This window comes from Cyrtonyx montezumae, unplaced genomic scaffold (genome assembly GCF_038088225.1).
Source record: "Cyrtonyx montezumae isolate F1298 unplaced genomic scaffold, pur_monq_1.0 scaffold_8, whole genome shotgun sequence".
In the NCBI taxonomy this organism is placed as follows: domain Eukaryota; kingdom Metazoa; phylum Chordata; class Aves; order Galliformes; family Odontophoridae; genus Cyrtonyx; species Cyrtonyx montezumae.
The window spans coordinates 18,424,564-18,446,059 of record NW_027072089.1 but is presented as its reverse complement, the minus strand read 5'-3'; the positions used below and the strand labels follow the sequence as shown (position 1 = coordinate 18,446,059).

General features: G+C 36.6%; 1 protein-coding gene across 32 annotated transcripts in view; it reads left to right on the top strand.

Annotated features, from left to right (window-relative positions):
- RIMS2 (regulating synaptic membrane exocytosis 2) overlaps positions 1–21,496 on the top strand; it is a 433,807-nt gene that overhangs the window by 49,887 nt on the left and 362,424 nt on the right. For 5 of the 32 annotated variants that reach the window (XM_065752213.1, XM_065752210.1, XM_065752211.1 and 2 more), the window contains exons 2-3: positions 9,356–9,388; positions 9,788–9,874. The exons of the other annotated variants lie outside the window; for them this stretch is intronic. In XM_065752213.1, the coding sequence (XP_065608285.1) occupies positions 9,356–9,388; positions 9,788–9,874 (120 nt within the window). The remainder of the gene's footprint in view (positions 1–9,355; positions 9,389–9,787; positions 9,875–21,496) is intronic. 32 annotated transcript variants of the gene reach the window in all.

Genomic DNA, 21,496 nt, shown 5'->3' with positions numbered 1-21,496 from the left:
AAGTTCTATTTAAAAAGTTTCTTCTTTCCAGTAGGGATTAATGGAAATTACATTAAATAAAGAAAGTCACAATTCAGACACTATAATAAATATATCTTAAGAACTCTTCTGATCTAGTTCAGAGAAAACATTTTCAACATTCTTGCTTCATATGTGAGTAGATACACCTACAAGTGTACAGAAATGTAGAAGACTTTTAGATAAATTTTCAGTATACTCTGAAGTTTTAAATTGGAATTAAATACTCAGAGAAAGACGTCTCTCTGACACTCTCCTTCTTCCCCTCCAACTTTTAAAATAAAATAATCTATTTTCCTTTCCAAGGAAAAGGAGTGTAGGAAAACAACTAAACTCTGTTACTGAAGTTCACTCTTAAAATTGTTCACAGAAATTGCAGGTTTACTGAAGCTTGCATAGCTTTGTCTTTTACACAGAGATACAGTTATGAATATATTTTTTCTACAAATAAAATTAGCTCTGTTCTGCTAAAAAATTGATGACATCTCGTATGATGAAACCTGAATTTTTTTGAAGTAACATGAGATATAAGAATGGAATATGAAATTAAGGATTGTATTGTAGAATCACAGAAGCATAGAATATGCCAAGTTTACAGAATTACAGAACTTTGGGGGTTGGAAGGGACCTTTACACATCAGGGAGCCCAACCCCCTGCCAAAGCAGCTCCCTAGCCCAGGTTGCACAGGTAGGCGTCCAGGCGGGTCTGGAACGTCTCCAGAGAAGGAGACTCCACCACCTCTCTGTGCAGCTGTGCCACTGCTCCATCACTGCACTGGGAAGAAGTTCCCATGCACATTTGTGTGGAACTTCCTGTGCATCAGTTTGTGGCCATTTCCCCTTGTCCTATTGCCACACACTGCTGAGAAGAGTCCAGCCTCGTACCCTTTGCCTCCTGCTCCTTAAGTGCTGGAATGTGGAAGGAACCCATAAGGATCATATTGAGTCTGACTCTTTTTTCAACATAGAACCACTCAAAAAAAAAGACAACATGGCTGAGAACATTGTCCAGATACTTCTTGAACTCCGGCAGCTCTGTTGCATGACCTGGGCAGCTTGTTTCATGACCAACGCCTTCTGGTGAAGAATCGTTTCCTGATACCCTACCTGTCTTCACCGGCCATATACAGGAGCCCTGTATGGTTCTTTTATTTTGTTCTCACTAGATTTTTAACGCACTCTAATTTTTGATGAATTTTTAATTTTTTAAATTATACATTTTGAAAGTAGTTGATGCTGATCTTGAAACTGTTACATGCAGAAAAACTACTAAGTAATGGATAATTTAATCCAAAAAGCTCAAAACAGTGAAATTCCTAGTTCAGGAAAATTAGTAAATTAGACAAATGAAAAAAGCTTTTAGAATAGCAATATTGGAAGACATTGCTTCAATGAATATATTTTTTTATGTTGATGAGAATCGTAGAATGGTTTGTCTATGAAAGGACCTTAAAGACCATGTAGTACAACCCTCCTGCTGTGGGCAGTGACACCATCTACTAGATCAGGTTGCTCACAGGCTGTTTATGTAGGAGGAGTAATTTTCTAGCTATATTTATTGCCCATTTTTGACAGTTTTGCTTCATTCAAAACTTAACATTAATTTTTGCTTTATAATTTTTGTTGTTGCCTGTTTCTGTACATCTCCTCAGCAGCCACCAGCCACCCAGGTGGGCAGCAGCTGGCATGCTCCACATGGTAACTGATTGCAGTGCTGACGGTTACAAACTCCCACTCGTGCTGTGATAACCAAAATACTCATTTGCTAAATATAGTAGAAAGCAGCATTAGCTCAATTTAGACAACATGATAGGTCTGAACACTAAATTTTCAACACTGACCTTTTAATGTCACCTCCCTGGTCAAGGCCTTCTGCTTCCACTTTTGGTTAACCTTCAAGAGAGAGCATTGATCTGTGAACTAATTATTGGAAGTACACATAATGTGGCATGTACCATTCAGTGTCATATTTGTTCATTATTACAGTTGTACTACAGTCATTTTCTGATGTGCTGATTTAGTATCTGAGATTCAGATACTAAATTAATGGTTTTAATATCAAGACTGTAATAGAAAAGAAAAATTTTGGCCAAGAGAGAAGTGTAGAAGCTTTCTGTTAAGGAGCAGGAGGATCCCAGAAAATCTCCTAGAGGTCATTGTCACAGGTCTTGAAAGGATTAATTTCTTTGTTCCTTGGTGGAAGAACAAGGGGGCCACCAAAATGACCATGCAACTAAAGACTCTTCTATGAACAGCGCAAGAAGAATATATTATTTAAAATATTTAACTCATTATGTTTATGTGGTAAGGAAATTATTAGCTTGCTCCATATAAAGCACAAGCTTGTGGGTTTGTTTGTAGAATGCTATGTCTTAGTCCAGAAGCAAATAATAGGTAAAAAAATTGCTTTGAAGAATTCATATCCAAAGATAAGCAGTCTCATTTCCTGGGCTCTTCTTGGGAATCTAAGATTATTGTCAGTGTCCTCACTCCTTGATCTGAAATTTAAGTATGGGCTGTTGAGTATTATGTTTTCAACTGCAACTAACTACATTTAATGTATCTTTTCTAAAGATATTACTGTTGTAAGTACTAACTCTAGTTTGGAAGCTCTTATCATCTGGTTTCTAGTTATGATCTAAATGGCATGTCTAAAATGTAATATTAATCTTATGGAACTTACTGTGTTTATTGATGATTTTCATTTGAGGTTTGTAGACTGTAGACAGATCATTCGGTCTGGACTATTACAAAGCATTGTCTATTGATCTATTCATTAGTAAAGTGTGCATGGAATTTTCTTGTTGCCACTCTTGTACATTTAAATGTCCCTTCAGTCTGAACTTCAGGTGATGTGTAACCACTTCAGCATGTATTTAGATGGGCTTTGAATTTATTCACTGTTACAGGCACTATTTCTATTGCAAGTGCTTAACTTATCCAGCTGCTTGTCTGGTAGTATCGAATGCCCAATTACCTCTTGGCTCTGGTCTTTGAGTTGTTTTAGCAGAAGCTGCTGACACTTTTGTTACGATCAGGTCAAAATCAGTCAGGAAAATCACCTGAACACTTTTTCAGTAAAATCTTTCATTTGAAAAGATATTACTGTTCAAACTGTGATCCTTCTTTATTCAATTATTTATAGTCTCTAAATTAATTAAAAAAACCCTTAGAACAATCACATATAAGAAAATTTCATATTCATAAAAAGAAATTAAGCTTAATATTCTAAGTTGAATGTTCTTTTAGTATCAGTGGAGTAATCAATTCACATATTCAGTTCAGTTAACATATACTTATTTCCTGTTTCCACTCATCCAAACAGCATGGCATTGTATTCAACCTTCCTAGCTGTTCTTGGAGTTAAACATACTTAACATAGTGTAACTTCAGCTGTAGAGGTATCCTCTTTCAAGAACGCTGCTGATTTTACACATCTGTGGCTGTGTTTACTAAGACCCAATGTGAGAAAAGTCAGAAATTGTGTATTGCTCACATTTTTACGTTAGACTAAAGTTGTGAGCTGATAATCACTGCACAGTAATCTTTTGTTCCTGGCTTGTCAGTCAGTCACGGGAATATCACAGGGATACTGTTCTGAAGATTTGAAAAGAGAAAAGAGTCCACAGAAACAAATCTAGGAAAACGTATTAATGGACCTGGTTGTCTATGGTCGTGTGGTGGAAGCCTCTGAGCCTCTGATGGAGGGATGATCTCTCTCTTTCAGCACAGTCCCCAATTAGACATGGAACTGGCAGCCCTTTAGTGGCACATAACCCTGTGTGGTTATGTACTGAGTGACATTTTCAGTGGGAGAAAGCAGGAGGCAGGGTAAAAGGAGAACAGAAGGGCAACAAAAAGTTGTTCAAATTTTATTTTGTTTTTGGAGTCATTTTCCAAGGTATACTGGGAGTGATTTCTTTTTTTCTACATAACGAAAATATTAGTGATGGCAAATACTTTTAAAACATTGTGATGTTCATGTACTATGAGAATGGGAATATACAGATTCCTGATTCAGGTATTACACCCATTAATCGGACTTTTTAAAAAGTGCTGCTGTTGTGAAATCACTTGCTTTTGCTTTCTTACCACCTTCTCATGTAGTTTTCAGCACAGTTCATGTTAGATAGTATAATGTTTTTTTTTCTTTTTTTTTCTTTAGATGACTGTTGGAAAGTATTCATTTAGTGACAAGTTTCTTGTAGGAATTCAGAATTCTTTATTATAGATTTTCAGCAGTCCTGTCAGTTAGCAGTATATCCATTTTTTGGACAGCTGAGCAAGAAATAGCAGTACCCAAAGCAAGATCCATAATCTGATTTTATAGTTATGTCTTTAATCTTTGCTTTTCACTGTGTTTGCATTCACTGTGTTGATTTTCTCATTAGCCAGTCTTTTTGGAGTAGTTGAAATCTGCTAATAATTGGAGAGAATTTTGAGGAGAGAGAATTATGTCTTTGCCTGAAGCCTATGCATTGACATCTTGACTCTTGAGCAAGCTGCTGGCTTTATCCTGTTGTTCACAATAGTGGGATCTGGAATGCAAAGAAGAAAATACAAATTCTGAGGGCAATATTAAGTTGAATTCACTTTGTAATGTGTGTGGGTGTAGTAGTTGGCATTTCTGCTAAAATGCTAAAAAAAATCTAAATAAACTTGTGTTTATTTGAAAGATAGTTGTTCTTATAGATTTTTTTTAATGTATATAACTGGAAATCTATATTTTAGACAAAATTATTTCCACAGTGTTTGCTCAACAGTTCTCTCCTTCTTTTCTATTAATGTAGCTGGAGGTCAGTGTCAGTATTATATCTGTAAAGGAAGCAAGATGGGAAGATTCTTTTTATAGAACGGAGACTATCTCTCATTGTCCCTGTACGATTTGCTCTGGGGAAATGAGATAGGTCTGTGCGTTAATATTTAATCTCATCTTAATTCTTAATCAAGTTAAGTGTAACATGCCTTTCTCTTTAAGACCGCGTATATTCTGCTTTGAGTTTTAGGTCATTAGGCTCTGTGTTCCCAAAATGGAACATTTCATAGTTGTGTCCTATTTGCTTGAATTTAATGAGCAATACATTTAATGAAAGTAGCTATTGTAAAAGCATTAATGACTTCATTAAAATGCTACTGACAACTTCAATTATATCATTAATTTCAACAATAAACACTTTGAATTTTTCATTCCTGGATAAGGGAAATCTGAATTCCAGTCAATAGATTTGTATTTCCTGTTCTCTCAGCTTCGGCAAATGGGCCAGAAATGCTTACAGTCCTACACTGGCCTCTCCTAGCCTTGCTGAGGTGGCTCTCAGTTTCTATAGCTGAGGGAAGCACAGAAAGCTTCTGTACCACTGCTGAAGAAAGGAGTGCAGCTCCTGGCCTGCAGCACTGCAAATGAAAGCAGAATGGAGTGTTCTGTGCTTTGTCCTCCACTCAGTACTTCTAGGAGATGTTAGGTATGCTCAGACTGTTCCTACTGATGGGATCTCCTCATGCTTGTAGGTCTGTGATGGCAAAGCCATGAATCTTGAGTGCAATACTGTGTTTGCCATATGTATGAAGATTATTTTCCTGGCAAGGATGGCCATTCTGAAGTCTGGATATCCCCAGACTTCACTGGAGGAGAATTAATTACCTGTTTAATTTCAGACCTCTAGAAGGTGTAGAGTGTATTTTATGGATCCTTATTGTGGATTTAGGCACCCAAATTCTGCCCACATGCTTTTGCAGTTTTGCGCCAATGCATGTAAACGTGGAGGAGTAATGTCAGACCACTTGTTGGTTTTCCTGTAACCAACACATCATTTGGGAAGAATCTTGTATGGTTTTGGCACAGATTTTAGAAAGTACTTTTCCTGTAGGTTGAAGAATAGAACATTTTTAAGAGTTTATACAGTTGAGAAAGAATTGTGTTAATATATTCACTTCCTTCACCATATTCTCTCCTGCTTCTGCTTTTCTTTTCCCCCAACTTTTATTTTCTGTCCTCCTGTTCATTCTCTGTTCCAGTGAGACTAGCCATAACCTTTGAAGAAATTTTTGGTATCCAGAGAGAATCTAACATTAAAATAAGTGTTCAGTGATACTCAAATTCTAACTTAATGATGCTACTGTCTGGAAAGGATCAAAGGGGTCTGGCACTTACTGGCACTTACACTGAGCAGGCTTGGAGAGGATCACTAGAGGAATGGTGCTATGAGCATTTCAAAGGACAGAGGTTGCAGTCAACTGAGCGTAAAGGGCTAATATTCCCTATTGTCGGCAAGTAGAGAAATACTGTCTTATTTTAAAGTGAAGCAAATTACGTAGCATAGGTAATTATGATCCATGCAAAATAAAATGTTTACTGACAGAGGCTTCAGTTTCTTTCAGAGTTTTAGAATTAATTTGGTGCTTGTGCACAGTGTTGAGTGAATTCCCATTGTGAAAGAAATCATCAAGAATCAGAGTAGATAGAGAATGACTTTGTGTTTTGCAGTGTTGGAATGTATTGTCCCAGCCACTGTTGATTAGACACATTATCTGCAGCCTGATGGTGGCCTTTCTAAACAGATACTTATTGGAAATTATTTCTAGTAAGTAACTAGAACAGGCATTGTTCTTGGTGGAGTTTCTAGAAGGCAGATTGTAAATGCGTGGGAAGGCAAAATAAGTGTGAAAGAATCAATGTGCAGTTACACTGTTTGGGTTTTTTCGTTTGGTCTGTTGAATAAATGAATGTATATCTATATTGATGTGTAAGGAATTAATAGTTACTGATTTTTGAAAGGAATGGAAAAAGCAATGTATATGTGGGAAATATGGCAGTATTCTATCTCATAAAACCCAAGGCTGTTCTTGTAATCAAAGGAAGTACAACTGTGTGTGCAGTATGTAGACTGTACTTAAAAATCTGGAGTCTTTTCAGTACTCTTTTGTCTACAAAAAGACAGCCACAGTTGTGTTAAAACGTATTCCACATTTTTCATCTCACATGTTAATATTTCTGTCAGTTACTAAAGCTTCTACCTCTAATTTCCCTGACCTTAAATGATGAGTGTCTGTGCTGTGCACCTAAAGGACCCAGGCCCATTGAGCTGAGTGCAATATTAGCTTAACTTCATATGGTAGAACATAGTGTTTCAAAATATTTTGTACATATTTTCATTTCAAATTATAGCTTTTCTCCATTGTTGTGAAGTCAAGGAAGATCACCGCCTAGTGCAGGGACTGAAGGATATACGGATAGTACTCAAGGACTGCATCACAGTTAGTTATATAATAATGGAGGCTCTTGTCCTCACATAACTGCAGTGTTGGAAGGAGTATAGTGGATGAGACAGAATTGTAAAAGGAGAAAAGAGTATTTCATAGGAGATGTTTTGAATTGTGTAATCAAATTACATCCTGAGTTAGAACACAGTGTTCCTATAGAATGAGGGGAAAACCATTTACATGCAGGTTTTCAGGGTGTCTGCTAATGGCCAGTGTTTTTTATTTAATGGTTCTAAACTACAAATCTGTATGATTTTCAGAAATACGAAGGATTTGCAGCTGCAGTTGAAGTCAGTGAATATATACAATTATGTAAAGATGCTAAATCCTCTTGAAAAAAAAAAAAAAAACAACCAAAGATTTCAAATGGAGCACTCAGAATTAGTGAGCATTATTGCACAATTTGATCTCATTCTATTTTGGTTTTAGTTTTGGATGTGATGGAAAGTGACTGTGGTCCTCGTCCAAAGGAAAGATATTGGTCATGTCTCAGTTGTTTTCTAAAATAGAAAAATTCACAACATAATGATAGTTTAAGCATCCAGTTAATGTGTTTGGGAGCCATGTGGTGAGAGGAATGTAAGGAACTATGGAGTAACTGTGTATTCAGTTTTCCCCGTCCAGTTGCTAGGGACATGGACACTTCCACTGTCTAGCTCTGGGCAAGTGGCAGGAGTTCTGATGGACCACTTCCTTGTCACTGCTTACCATATTGCTTTCAGACTCTTGAGGTTGGTGGCTCCAAGTGCTGCCTAGTGCAGATGGTACCAGTGCACTTCGATTTCCTCCCTGCCCCTTGAATATTTTGGGTGGAAAAACTAGTATGTAATTTCTTGGTTAAAGATTAAGGTGGTTATAATTAAGATGCATGGTCAAGTGGAATTGTAATGGCATGAAGAGCTTTTATTTTCATATTTTTTAACTTTCAAGTGTATCTGTATTTTTTGCTTTTGTATCAGAACTTTTTTTTTTAAATGTTATTTTCTAAGAGGCTGAAGAGGCACACTGTGCTAGAAGACTGTGTGCTGCATGTTCAGCTTTCTCTTTATCTAGTAAGTTCTGGTTTGTAAAGTTTTTAGTGTATCAATGTCCTCTTTTCTTATTTAGGGAGCGGTAGTCACTGAGATGCATCATATGAAGGGGGAAACATGGAGCTATTTTTGTGAGCTTTAATCTTCTGTCCAAAATTAAACATCTGCTTAAGTTATGAGCCCGAACTTACTTTTGCGAAGTAAGGGAGTATTCTCCAGAGGGACATACAGAATGCTTATTTAGGAACCTGTTCATTTTTACTGAATGTAAAAGAAAGTTAAATCCCAACTTGGTATTTAAGACAGATACCTGCAATTAGAGGATGTAAGTATTCTCGTGAGTGTATGTCTCTGTTCTTGAGTATACTGGAGAGGAGTGTCCTTTGCTTGTTCACTCAAATTAAAGCACGTATTTAAGGTAGGAAAATTTCCTGAGGATGATGGACAAATTCTCATTAGTAGTATACAGACATACTATCTGTTCCTTTTAGTAAGTCATAGTAAACTTCACTCAGTTCCTTAGTTCCTTAGAATAAAGTTCCTTTGTTTTCATTCCTTGGTTTTAGAGTTGTCTTCTGACACTGACATAATTGTAATTTAAGAAATACAGTGAAGACTTTCCATTTACCAACCTGCTGCATTTAAAATGATGTTATCTGTTTTAAGTTCATCTTGAATTATGATAGAGAATTTGGTTGTAAAATAAAAATCTAGAAAATAGATTGTAATTAACATAATCAAAACACGTTCCTTTGCGTTTATAGCTGAATGTGTTGCTGGAAGTTTTCTAACATGGTATTCTGTTGGAGGAATTAGAAGATAGTTATAGGAAATCACACTGATTTCGTTTTGTAACTAAAATATTTAGTTTTCCCAATTTTAATCCTAAATGGAAATAAGCACAGGATGCAGTTTAATGCAACAGATTTTGAGGAAATTCCTCTTAAAGTAAGGATCTATTCCTAGTAATTTGATACAGATTATAAAACGTCAGGGTAGTTGTTTTATGGCATATTGCACTCAGTTGTGCAAACTTATCTTTTTAGGGTCAAAGAAGAGCAAAAACCACAGCTGACACAGTAAGTAAAATATCTTAAAAGTGCAGTAGGCTTGACTTTTCTACCTTTGCCATGTTCTGCTTTTGGCACCTTTGATGGTATTAGCTTACACTAATACCTGAAAGGCTGCAGTTAGTTTGCCTTCTGCTTCCTGACTGGCTTGTAAGAGAGCTGCCTGCAGCTTCTTACTTCATCCACATCTTAGTTGGATGTAGGTTCTTGCTGCCTGCTTGTGAACTGGTTAACTGTTAAACTTTACTTCCCTTCCACCTGTAGTGGCTGATTTAGTATTGCAGCTATAGCATTCCCATTGGCTCTAGCTTTTCCGCCTGTATATTTCTATTATCATTGGATAAAAAAACATTTGAACTAGTGTGATTTTATTGGTTATTCAGTCACATTATTTGCTTATTTAAACAGGTGGTTTCCCTTTAGTGGGATCACTGAGCTGGTAAATAACGTTCTACAACCACAGCAAAAACAGCAAAATGAAAAGGAGCCCCAGACGTAAGTAAGCTGCTCTCTGTAGACTAAGTAATGTCTGTATAGCTTTAAAACATACTGGAGAGTATGTTTATAATAATTACCCATTTAGAACATCCTACTGAGGGCATTTTACAAGCTGATACTATTTGCTTTCCAACCCCTTGTTGGTAAAGGGAAAACTGAAAATCAAGTTTGACCCTTTTTATCAGTAACTTAAGTGATGAAGTTAGAATTCAATCTGAGGAATTACTACTGCTCCATTTGCCTATTTCTTCAAATACTCCACACATGGAACTCTTAGTGAAGAGATGCGTTTTCTGTGCATGCGGAGCTTGGATGATGAGACATGCAGTATTATATATAGCATGTCTATGCAAGTGCATGGTATTTGTGATACTGATCATGCATAGAATGCTATACAAATCTACATAATGGGTATGAAGAGCTTTCAAAGGACCAGGAAGATGTCATTTCATTTTTTTTTCATGCTTTTGAAGTATCTGTAAAGCTTCAAAACTTTAGCAGATATGAGGTGAAATTTTGGTTCTGTCAAAGTTCAGGGAATTTTTTACTTTGATGGGGCCAATATTTCATTCACGGACCTTTTACAGTGCTAAGCCACAATGAGAGTCGTATGAAAAATTTTACTTTTCTTGCTACTTGAAAATGTTACGATTTAACAGAAACTGGCAAAGCTAGGTCATTCAGTCTTAGAGTAGAACTTGAAGAGTGAAGCTGTAAGTATTAGTTTCATAATGAGATGTGTCAAAAACAAAGACTCTTCAATTTTTCTGGTATTTCAAATGTGACCTGATATTATTTGAACTTTGAATGTTTGAGTTGCTGTATTTTCTTAGAAACGTCTTACAAGTTCACATAAAAATGTTTGCTTTTGAACCCATGTATAAGTGGTTTAAAAAATGCATATTTGTTGTTATTAATTGTTTCATTCAGAATCAAATTTAGTTTATTTTTAAATGTGTTACTTAAATGGAGTTCCATACTCACAGACCATGAAATCTATTAATTATATTTTGACCATACACAGAAATTTTGACAAAATTAAACAAAGAAATAGGCCTTAAAATTGTTAGGCAATGTATTTTTTTGAACTTTGGTTTCCATTTCTTTGTGCTGAAGTTCTTATTAAATTGTATGTATTGTTAATAGTGGGGCCTTTTGCTCCTGATTATGGTTATATTACATTTATTCACAGTGCCTTAAGAGCTTCTTTGTATTCCCAGTTTCCTCAATGCAGCCAAAGTTTATTCTGATTACCAGTGTTGTGCATATGAAGCATATGGCTTTGAAGAAACTGAAAAGGCTATATTATTCATTGTAAACAGTTTAGTTGTAGTTGCCAAAAAGTAGTTATGAATACTGTTACTATTACAGTTGCTGTTACAAGGGAAGTATTTTTTTAAACGCTCATTCCTTGGCAACCAACTTTCTTCGGTGTTTTTATTTAATGACCAGGGAATGAACTGAATTGTATACTCATTAATTTTATAGATACCTCAAGGATGTGGGAAGTGTGCTACTCAATAGGAGAGGTTATATTCCAAAATTATCCCCCAAAAGGAAGCTATAGTTATGGTGTTGTGGTGCCATTCAGTAGGGTGTGAAGCCATTCAAACATAATACCTAAAAGGTATTTTAGTTAGGTAGGGATAGTTTATGCAGTTGACATAAAAAAGAGCAGCATGGGAGTCTGTGTGTGAAGACATTTTTTACCACTGTATCTGGCATTTTCCACTTGAAATCACTGTCACTATCAGAGTGTGTAATGGATTTCAATCTATGTCTGGCTGTCCAACTCCACTGATGAAAAACTTATTTAAAGTTGATCTGGGAAATACAAAATGTCTGAGAGGTTAGAGAAGGAATCATGCTATTGGTTGAGAATGTAAGTAATCTGTTAAAAAATTTGGTTTTATTTTCAAAATATTTTGGAGGTAGGAATAGTCTGACATACTTTGGACAAGAAATATGTGTTATGGAATCACCGAACAGCTGAGGTTGAAAAGTCCCTCTAGAGGTCATCTTATTCAACCACCTCTGCTCCAACTGGGACACTCAGAGCAAGGGGCCCAGTCCTATGGCCAGGTGGCTTCTGAACATCCCCAAGGGCAGCCTGTGCCAGTGCTCTGGCACTGCTCAGCACAGCAGTGCTATCTGCTGCTCAGAGGGAGTCCCCATGCTCCTGTTTGTGCTCATCGCCTCCTGTCCTGGCACTCAGCACCTCTGGGATCCATCCTCATTGCACCTTCACTTCAGGTACTCATACAATTTGGTAAGATCTCCTCTGAGCCTTTTCTTCTCCAGACCCAGCTCTTTCAGCATCTCCTTACAGAGAGATGCTCCAGTCCCTTGGTCATCTTCATGGTGCTGTACTGGACTCTGTCTGATATGTCTGTATCTCTCTTGTACTGAGGAGGCCAGAACTGGAGCCAGTACTCCAGGTGTGGACTCACCAGGGTTGAGTGATGGGAAAAGATCATCTCCCTCAGCTTGCTCGTGATACTTTGCCTAATGCAGCCTGGGGTATTGTTGGCCCTCTTGGCCACAAGGTAACTTCTTGCTGGTTCATGTTCAGCTGCTGTCCTGCAGGAGCCTCAGGTCCTTTTCTGCCAAAATGCTTTCCAGCTGGGCAAACCCTAGCATGTGATGGTGCCTGGGTTTGTTCCTCCCTTGGTGCAGGACTTTGCTTTTCCACTTACTGAACTTCATGAGGTTCCTGTCAGCCCATTTCTCTAGCCTGTCGAGGTCCTTCTGGACAGCAGCCCTCTGGCATATCCGTAATTCCTTCCAGTTTTATGTCAATCCACATTACTCTCTGTAAATATGGCCCATATTTCATTAGCTTCTCTGTGAGGATCTTAAGGATGACAGTGTGGAGTCTTACTCTCCAAGGTGCTCCCCTCATCCATTAAACCACTCATACTTCTAAGAAGTTTGTTACATTGATAAGGTATGACTTCCTCTTGGTGAATCCACACTGACAGCTCCTGATCACCGTTTTGTCCTTTAGTTCCCTAGAAGTGGTTTTGTTCCTTCACCTTTCCCAGGACTGAGGTGATACTGGCCAGCCTGCAGTTTCTCTGTGACCTGCTTTGTGCCCTTCTTGAAGACAGGAGTGACATTTTGAGTTCTTATATCAAATGCTGTGTTTGGCTCTGTTCTTCCCTAACTCAAAAAGTGGCTATAGAATTTTAAAAGCAGACAAAGTAACAAGGATGATTTGAAGAACATAATGCCTTTCATAAGACAAATATTTTTTATACTTGATGCTCATACTAGCGGTTATTTGATTCAGTGTCTGAGTTACAACGATCTCTGAAAAGATTGCTCCATTTATAAGAATCTCTAATGAATTCTAGTTAAAATAAATTGGCATCTCTCAAATACTTAGCACACATCAGTGGTTCATTCTTTTTGCATTCTGAATTTGCTATGTAAACAATATGAGTGCTAACCACTAAGTAGCTTTGAATCTCATCATCTTATCCACCCCAAGTGTGATTGTAAGACCACATAAAAAACAGTAATAAAAGTTGCACAGTATTTAGTCAGTGGGTTTATTTGCAGTCTGTGTATTTCCTGCTCAGTGTTTTTTTTTAAGAGGACCTGCTGAAAATAGCACACTCCACTTGAAGGAATATTTTTCTTAAAGAGAAAAATATATGTCTGCAGCCAATACACTTGTGAAATTAGAGTCATGAGAAGTCTAGCACTCCACTGTGTTTATTTTCTCAGACAGGAAGGTAGAAAGAAAACAGAATAAATGAACTGAAAATAAAAGTATACTTTGTAGTATCTAAAAATGAAGTAGAGATTGTAGAAATCTCAAAGTCAAATATTATAAATCCTCAGAATACCTCCTTACCTATAAATCTGTTTGTATCTCTACACAAAGTCAATATGAGGTACCTCAAAAACTTCTGTTATATGATTCTTACAACTCATCATGACCACTACTGTTATGAGAATGTTCACATTTACCACTTGTAGCATAAAATTATATTTGACTGACTTGTAAAGATGCCCTGGAATACTTTTCAGTTTTTTCCACATAATATTAATTAAAAAGGCTTGTTTGTTCTGGTTGTTCACACTGGCATTAATAATAGTCATGAATATGGTGTACCTCAGTTTTATCAGAAGGCAGAGGTGAACATGGGACAGATAGATGCAGTGATTGTAAGAAATACATTTCTAGGTTTAACTTTGGATTCAGCAGATCCATTTTAGTCTTAACATATACACATAATGTAATTCTGCAGATAAACCCACAGAATGTGATAGTTGAAAGATACTAGATTTCACATTTTTTATAAATCAAAAAATCTTACTAATAGTCAGTCAGGGATAATGTGAGGACCCTACTGCTTAAGAAAATATCTATTTATGAAATAAATATCAGAACAAAATCATATTTAAGGAAAGGTCAGGTAGTATGGTGTTATGTGGAATTCCTCGAGGATTTGGAGTTAAAAAGTGAAATAGTCTTGCATGTAGGAAGAGATGAATGCATCCAGAACTACTTAGCTGGACAGCAGTTAGCATTGTGGGCAGGGAAAAAGGAAAACAAAACAAAACAAAAAAGGCTTCCTGAAATGCTATGTATTTCCAGTGCATTTATTTCAATCGAAATTAAAAATAAATAAATAAATAATAAGAAAGGAAAATACCATACTTACAAATAATGTAGTCCTGAAATGAAGTTATATGAATGATTTAGTATACTAAAATCTCTCTGTATTTTGTATTCTGTTAAATGAGAATAAAAAAAAATCAGTATGACAGTTTGTTTCCTTATATATGCCCCAAAATAACATAAATATACCCATTGCTTCTAGACAGTGCAGACTGCACTATTTTTTAACATTCTAATAGAGCAGCTCCTAATAGCTTTGTGTGAGAGGATTTTCTCTCTGTTGTATTTTTTGAAAATTTTCAGAATTCTTGGATGCCACAGGCTGTGGTGCCACTAATATGCTGACAACATCCTGCTTTGAGCTGCTTTCCAAAAGAAATGACAGTACCCCTGGAGGGATGACAGGTTGTCTGAATGAGATAAGCAAATAGATTTAGAAAATGCTGGCTTAAGCTTAACTTAAACAAAACAGAAGTGATACTCTTGCTGTAATGGGAGGAAAGCATGTTAAGCATGCAGCTGGATCACTGACCACAGAATCCAGTGGCACTTGCCTTCATGACAGCAGCAAAAGGGATTCTTGCAAAGTTTAGTTGCTAGCCACCACTTCTTGCAGAGTGCAGCCACAATGGATATTTTCTTTTTTTTTTGGAAGAGGAATTGTTTATTTTATTCTGTGAAAAACTAATAGTAGTGGTCATACAGCAAGTTCGGTTTATATGATCCTGTCTCACGAAGGTCAAACCTTCTGGACAGGATTGTAGCACAGCTGCTGCACCCTATTGGCTGTGCATTATTCTTAATAATTTAAAATCTTTCTTAAAATGATGGGGCAAACTATATTTAATGGGTAGAAGTGGTGTGAACCTTATTATACTTGCAATACTATTAGTTTTAAGACATCTGTTTTTATCAAAAGTTACCCTAAAACCAGAACAACAAAAAACATTGCCAAAACAGTTTATTATTTTCTTTTTGATTGGTGGTTTTGGGGAAAAGTAATAAACTCAACAGTCAGCATTACAGAATCAAAGGACATTAGAAATGGCAACTTCAGTGGAATTGATAAATGTAGTGTCTTAACTCTCTTCCCCAGAAAGGTTCTTCTGTGAGCCATGCTGCTTCCATAGTAGCACTGTCATGTAAAGCATATGCTGATGAAACACTCACACAAGACAGCAGATACACTGCTAAACATACTACATATATGGGTGTCCACATTTATCATGTGGGCAGTACTTCTGTGGCACAGTTGACTTGGGTTAATTTGGCACTACAGCTTTTGTTTTCATGTGAGAACTGCTTACCCAATCTCACTGTTATGTCCAACTTGTAAATAGGCTCACCTGGTATTATAGAGGCTATTTTCTACTGGGGTGGTTCTCTAGGCCTTTGCATTCAGGCTGTAAATTAAGCCCTTCAGTACCTCTCCTCATTATATTCTCCCACCTTATCCTCTTTGATCCTTTTTCATTTCACCTGGAAAAAATGACTTTTACCAAAGTGAAATAAAACCTCAGAAGATTGAATGTCATAGATGAGTAAGTGCAGGACTAATATAGATGTGGTAACTGCTGGGTTTCACAGCACAATAGCTTTCTCCCAGAGCAGTAACTGTTTTTTTCTGTATAAACCAACAGTAGGAAAGCATGAACAAAAGATAATTTCATTTCTTTTGTTGCTCATGTGAATGAGGATTGAAAAGTTTCTGGAAATAACTAGGAGACATTTTAAACTCTAGGGTGAATTCGGAAGAAAACTGATCAAGAATTTGAACTCACAATTGTATAAAAAGGTTACTTAGAAGTTGAAATAGCATTTTCTGGTACTATCAGTGTGTCATAAATTAATAACAGTATTGTGAAGATGACTACTAGTTTGGAAAGTTTCAGGACTAAGTTTTATAATCTGTCTTTACTGGATTTTTACAACTACTAATTATATCAGACTTCTTAAATCGTTGGTGGTTGGTGTCGTTACAAAGGCTCTCAAAAGGGTCATTAAGATGAATGGTAATTTGAGATGTAAAGAATTACAAACATTTCTTTTGGCACTGAAAATGCATCTTGTTTGTAAAGCACATGATCTCTAGCAAGACTTTGTATTAAGTATTTAGGAGAGAGGAGAGATTTGATGGTCTTGACTGGATCAATCGTGAGAAGAAAGAACATCGAAACTATGAAACTACCCACTAAAAGTTGAATAAAAATTCTAAAACATGTTCCTGAACCAGAAACAATTTTAGAACCAGGAAGTAGGTTGTAAAAGACTTTTAAGTTAGTGTCAGTAACACTAGAAATGTTGAATGCCTTCTAACTTTATCTGGTTTCTTTGGTACTGAAAGATATTAGGTGCTTCACCAAGCCTAGCTGTGTGGTTTAAGCACTACTTCTCTATGTTTGCTGCTGAATGCAAGGATCCAGAGTACTTTGTACCCGTACAAGTAACTCTACAAATGACCCCATTGCAGGCAGTGCTGTGTGCCTCTGTGAGGTATCTAGCACTTCCAGCTGCTGATGATACCAGTGGAAGCAGTGGTTGTTCTTCACGCTAAGTTTCACATAACTGGGTATTTTTGCTTACTTGCAGATTGAAAGCAGAACCAGACCTGTCAGTTATCAGTATCAGGGGAATTCCTGTCCCCTAGAGTCAGGAAACACAATTAGGCTTGCTGGAAATACAATTAGCCTTCCCAGCTGCAGAGCTTTTCTGAAGGAAGTTCAAATGTTGGTTATGTGCTTTTAAACTAACATCTCCATTCAGTACCATTTCTGTGTGACTGATAGCTATAAAGCAGTGTTTGTTCATCTTTGGAAGAATTTATTCTCTGTCATATGCCTTTATTTTGATATAGTCAATGGTAGTTGACTGCATTGCATGTTTCAAAGTGAGTGAGACTGAGTAAAGTGTTTTTTCAATAATTGTCTTGTTTTATTCTTTCAGTAAGGAATAGTTGAGTGTTTTGCCAGTTCATTAGATGTAAATAAGGCCTTTAATTGAAGAGGTGCAGAGGGGCGGTGTGACTAGAGGAAGGGCCAATGTATCCTTTCTTATTTAAGGCAGGACAGGGTCAGGCTGATTTAAAAAAGTTGCCTGTAGGATTAGGAGCTCGGCCGCATTTGCCCATGAAGATATTCTAGGTGAGGCAGTTGTCCTTCATCACCAAGCGCAGTTTGTTGTGATGTGAATAGTTCTTACTGTAGTTCTGGTTTTAGAGGTTATTAGGATGACTGACAAGATATCCAGAATACTCAAGTATGTTCCAAAAAGAGCGTGGTTCTTTATATCATAAAAACATCAAGCGGCTCTTCTGCTTTTTGGATGAGTGAATCTATTTTCTCAGTATCACCATTCACATTTGCTTTTATATGTACACTTTTCGCTGGTCTTCTCTGATCATTGTTACAGTAATGATTTTACAGAAGGAGGATATTCACTTATCTCTTCTTAAAGATGTTTTTCTGATTATGATCTGTATAGAGAGAAAACTGAAGTAAATTCATAGTGATGTGGCTCCTGGAGTATCTTGGACTCAGAACAAACATAGACAGATGGTGCCAGGGTGAGCTGATCAGAACCCTGGGGTGAAGATGAGTACTACTGGGTACAAAGTCTCATCTATGAATAACATTAACAGACGGTGAAGATTGTCACAGAGCAAAAAAAGCAGAAGCAAAAATCCAGTTTTACTGTGCCCTATTGAGAATGTTGATCTGTCACAGCCCACGATGCCATAATTTGAAAACTTGATGGCAGTTCCAGTTATCCTTTCTAGATGTCAATCCTTCTTAACTCTCAGGAAGCTTTATATTCAGTTGTATATTGCATGCTTCCACAGCTGATTACTTAAGGGTAGTTTTGTTTGAGGAAAGAGACGTTCTTGATGCAGTGTAAGGATATTCAGCAGCAACACAGCCTTCCCATCTCAGGTCTGCTTTATCCGTGCATAAAGACTGTGTCTGAAAAGAGTTTCAGAACAGTTGCAGATCTGTGATCTCCTAGTTATGTGCAAAAGACATTTTCTTCTTTCTACTACAGAGTTCATCACAAGAATGAAAAACATGAACATTTCTACGACAAAAATCTGAATAGTATGTTACCTCTGAAATAACAGAATGTTGTCCGTTTCAACATTAAATGTGTATTTGAAGTAACAGACTTTTTCCTACCATGTTTCATCATACATCGTGATGACACTGCATTCTTATAGAATCTTTTGAGGAAATGTTATGCTCTCTGTATGCTTGGAAACTATTCTCTAAAAGGTTTGCTGTTGAATTTATGGCTCCATACTCAATTATGACAATATTCATTACCAGTGTATGCTAAATAAAGATTCTTTCTTTGGTTAAATGTGTCAGGATCAAAGCTTTTATCTGCTCTACTTTACTTTTTGATGGTCGAGCATTGGCTGTTACATCAAAGCCAACTCATTTGCCTCTTTGCCATGTAAGGTGAAAGATGTGTGTACATAACCAAATTTTTTTGGGTTGTCTGTTTGTAAAGGAAGATTCCAATGCTGGAAACATTTTCAGTTATGTTAGCACAAAATGAAGAAATGGACATTTGTCAGTATTGATACTGTAATTTCTTGGAATAGTAGTAGGATCTGGTCAATCATAGATACAGCAGAGTCATCTAAAATAAGAATGGCAATTTATTTTGAACATCTGAACTTGGTCTCTTAAGGTGGAACTGACAGTGTCCTGCAGTAGGAGAGAATGCAGATAATTTTTCTCTGAAGTGTATTCAACACTATCTTAAATTTACGGTATTAGATTTGTTGAAGTACTCTGATACCTCAGTGAGAAGGGGCAAAGGGAGATCAACAATGTTAAGTAGAGTGTTTCTTCTGCCAGACTCTGCCAAGTTTGATTTGCAGTGAGAATCTCAGCTGGTTGACTGGATTGACTCAGGTCTTCAGACAAAAAATATTTCTTAGCAGCTTACAGGATTACATTCATGATATAGTACTTTATGAGCTCCGCTCAACATTATCAAGAAGTAGAATGTGTGCATGTATGAACCATTACACAGGAAGCAAAGTGATTGATAGAGAGCAGGACTAAAACTTGTTTGACTTAAGAGCAATTATGATTAAACAAATGTGAGTAGAATCTACTTCTATTTACTGTTTTTCCAAGTGGAAGTACTCCAGGAAAGGTCTTTAATGAGCTGAGATCACAATCTTGGCAGAGAAAAGTGTTCAGGAATTACAGGAGAATTTCACTGAGCTGCCTCTGAGCTAGTTCCTGGCTATGAGTGTCACAGCATTCTTTTCACACTAGTAGTTTACTGGGCTTTGCTGGGTTAGGAACAGCAGGGCACAATTGGAAGGCTTATTGGAGCCCTCCTCTATATCCAGTAGGGTTGAGGGCTAAATGATTAATTATCTTTAATTAGTAGGCTAAAGTATTTAAATGTAGGATTGAATTCTGATCTGTTCTCGCTGTTTTTTATTTTTTATTTATTATTATTATTTTATTTTTGTGGTTTTGCACAAGTTTGATTGCATGGAAAAGTCAAACTTCTTTTAGGAATAGTATTAGATAAAATACTATGTATACCTGTAAGATACAAATCTCTTACCTTTTCAATTATTATCAAATAATATTGATCTAAAATGGAGAAATACTGCATTAACCTGATTAACATTTGGACATATATGCATGAACAATAGATCATTTAAAATATTAACATTTTAATTCAGGTTGAGGTTTGAGTTCAGTGAACTTAGACTAAAGGGAAGCTATGGCAGCTTTGCTTTGAATATAATTAATACTAGGAAAATTGTTACACATCTCGTGCATCCACTCATGAATAATCTCTGTCCCTTTGTGGGCTGCTCACTCCTAAAAAATGTTAATTATTTTCATATTTGATTGCCAGTTTTAGGATCCATTTCTTTGTTTGTTTCTAGAAAATGTTACCCTAGCATGACAAAAACAGGTTGTGTGTTTTGATACTACCTGTTACTTTTAAAATATGAACAGTATGGAAAAAGAGTCTCCTGAGAATGGGTAAGGTATTTTAAGGGGAAATCCCCCTGTGCTGCTGCTTGCAGTGGTGGTACTCTTGCAGTAGGAATACTGGTATACTGTTTTGTATATACACAAATCGCAGATCCACTATAACTAATGACTTCCACCAGTTTGTGGTGATAATTCAGCATCATGCTCACTTGTGTGATTTAGTTACGTGAAGTACAGCCTGGTAAATACAATTCAGACTTGCATTTTCTGGCTTTCTTAGCATTGCTCAAACTTATTTCCTGTTTGTTAAAAAGAGAAAATTGTCAAGGTAGGAACAATCTTGTCACAGACGTAAAAAGATAGGGCCTACTTAATAATTGAGGATGCTCATGAATGTTGTAAACAATGTGGAATGAACTCGTTCTAATCATGATACTGTAATGTCAGGAGGTGTTACATTTCGGAGCCAAGACAGTCTGACCTATTATTTAGCATGTATTTATTTTGACTGCATGTGTAATTGTCTAATGAAAAAATAATTCTTCCTCTCATAGTAAGAATACAAAAGTTCAACATGGTGAGTTTGCTTTTTGGGTGTTTCTAAAACTACAAGTGTGAAGTTAATGGCTTCCTTTTGTAAGTCAACTGATGATGCAAATAAAGTAACCTGAGTGACTGTGAGACATATTATCTCTGCTGAAGATGTCCTTTATAAATGTAATAACGTTGCAATGTGCTTAATAGTCAGTGACTGAATTAGCATTATCGAGATACATTGGGTAGACATTACAGGCCTTGAAAAAGAAATGTGGGATAAAGTAAATATGATTTCTGTAAGCAAGAGTCTAATAATACTACTCTAGAAAATGCTATCTGATATTCACCACTTATTTAGAGTAAAATTTGAGTTTACTGACGGTTTTATTCAATGATGAAAACTGAGGTTTTAAAAAGCACGTAGGTGTGATCCAGCTGTTACTTGTTTGGAAACCTAACACAAACTATTAAAGAAAA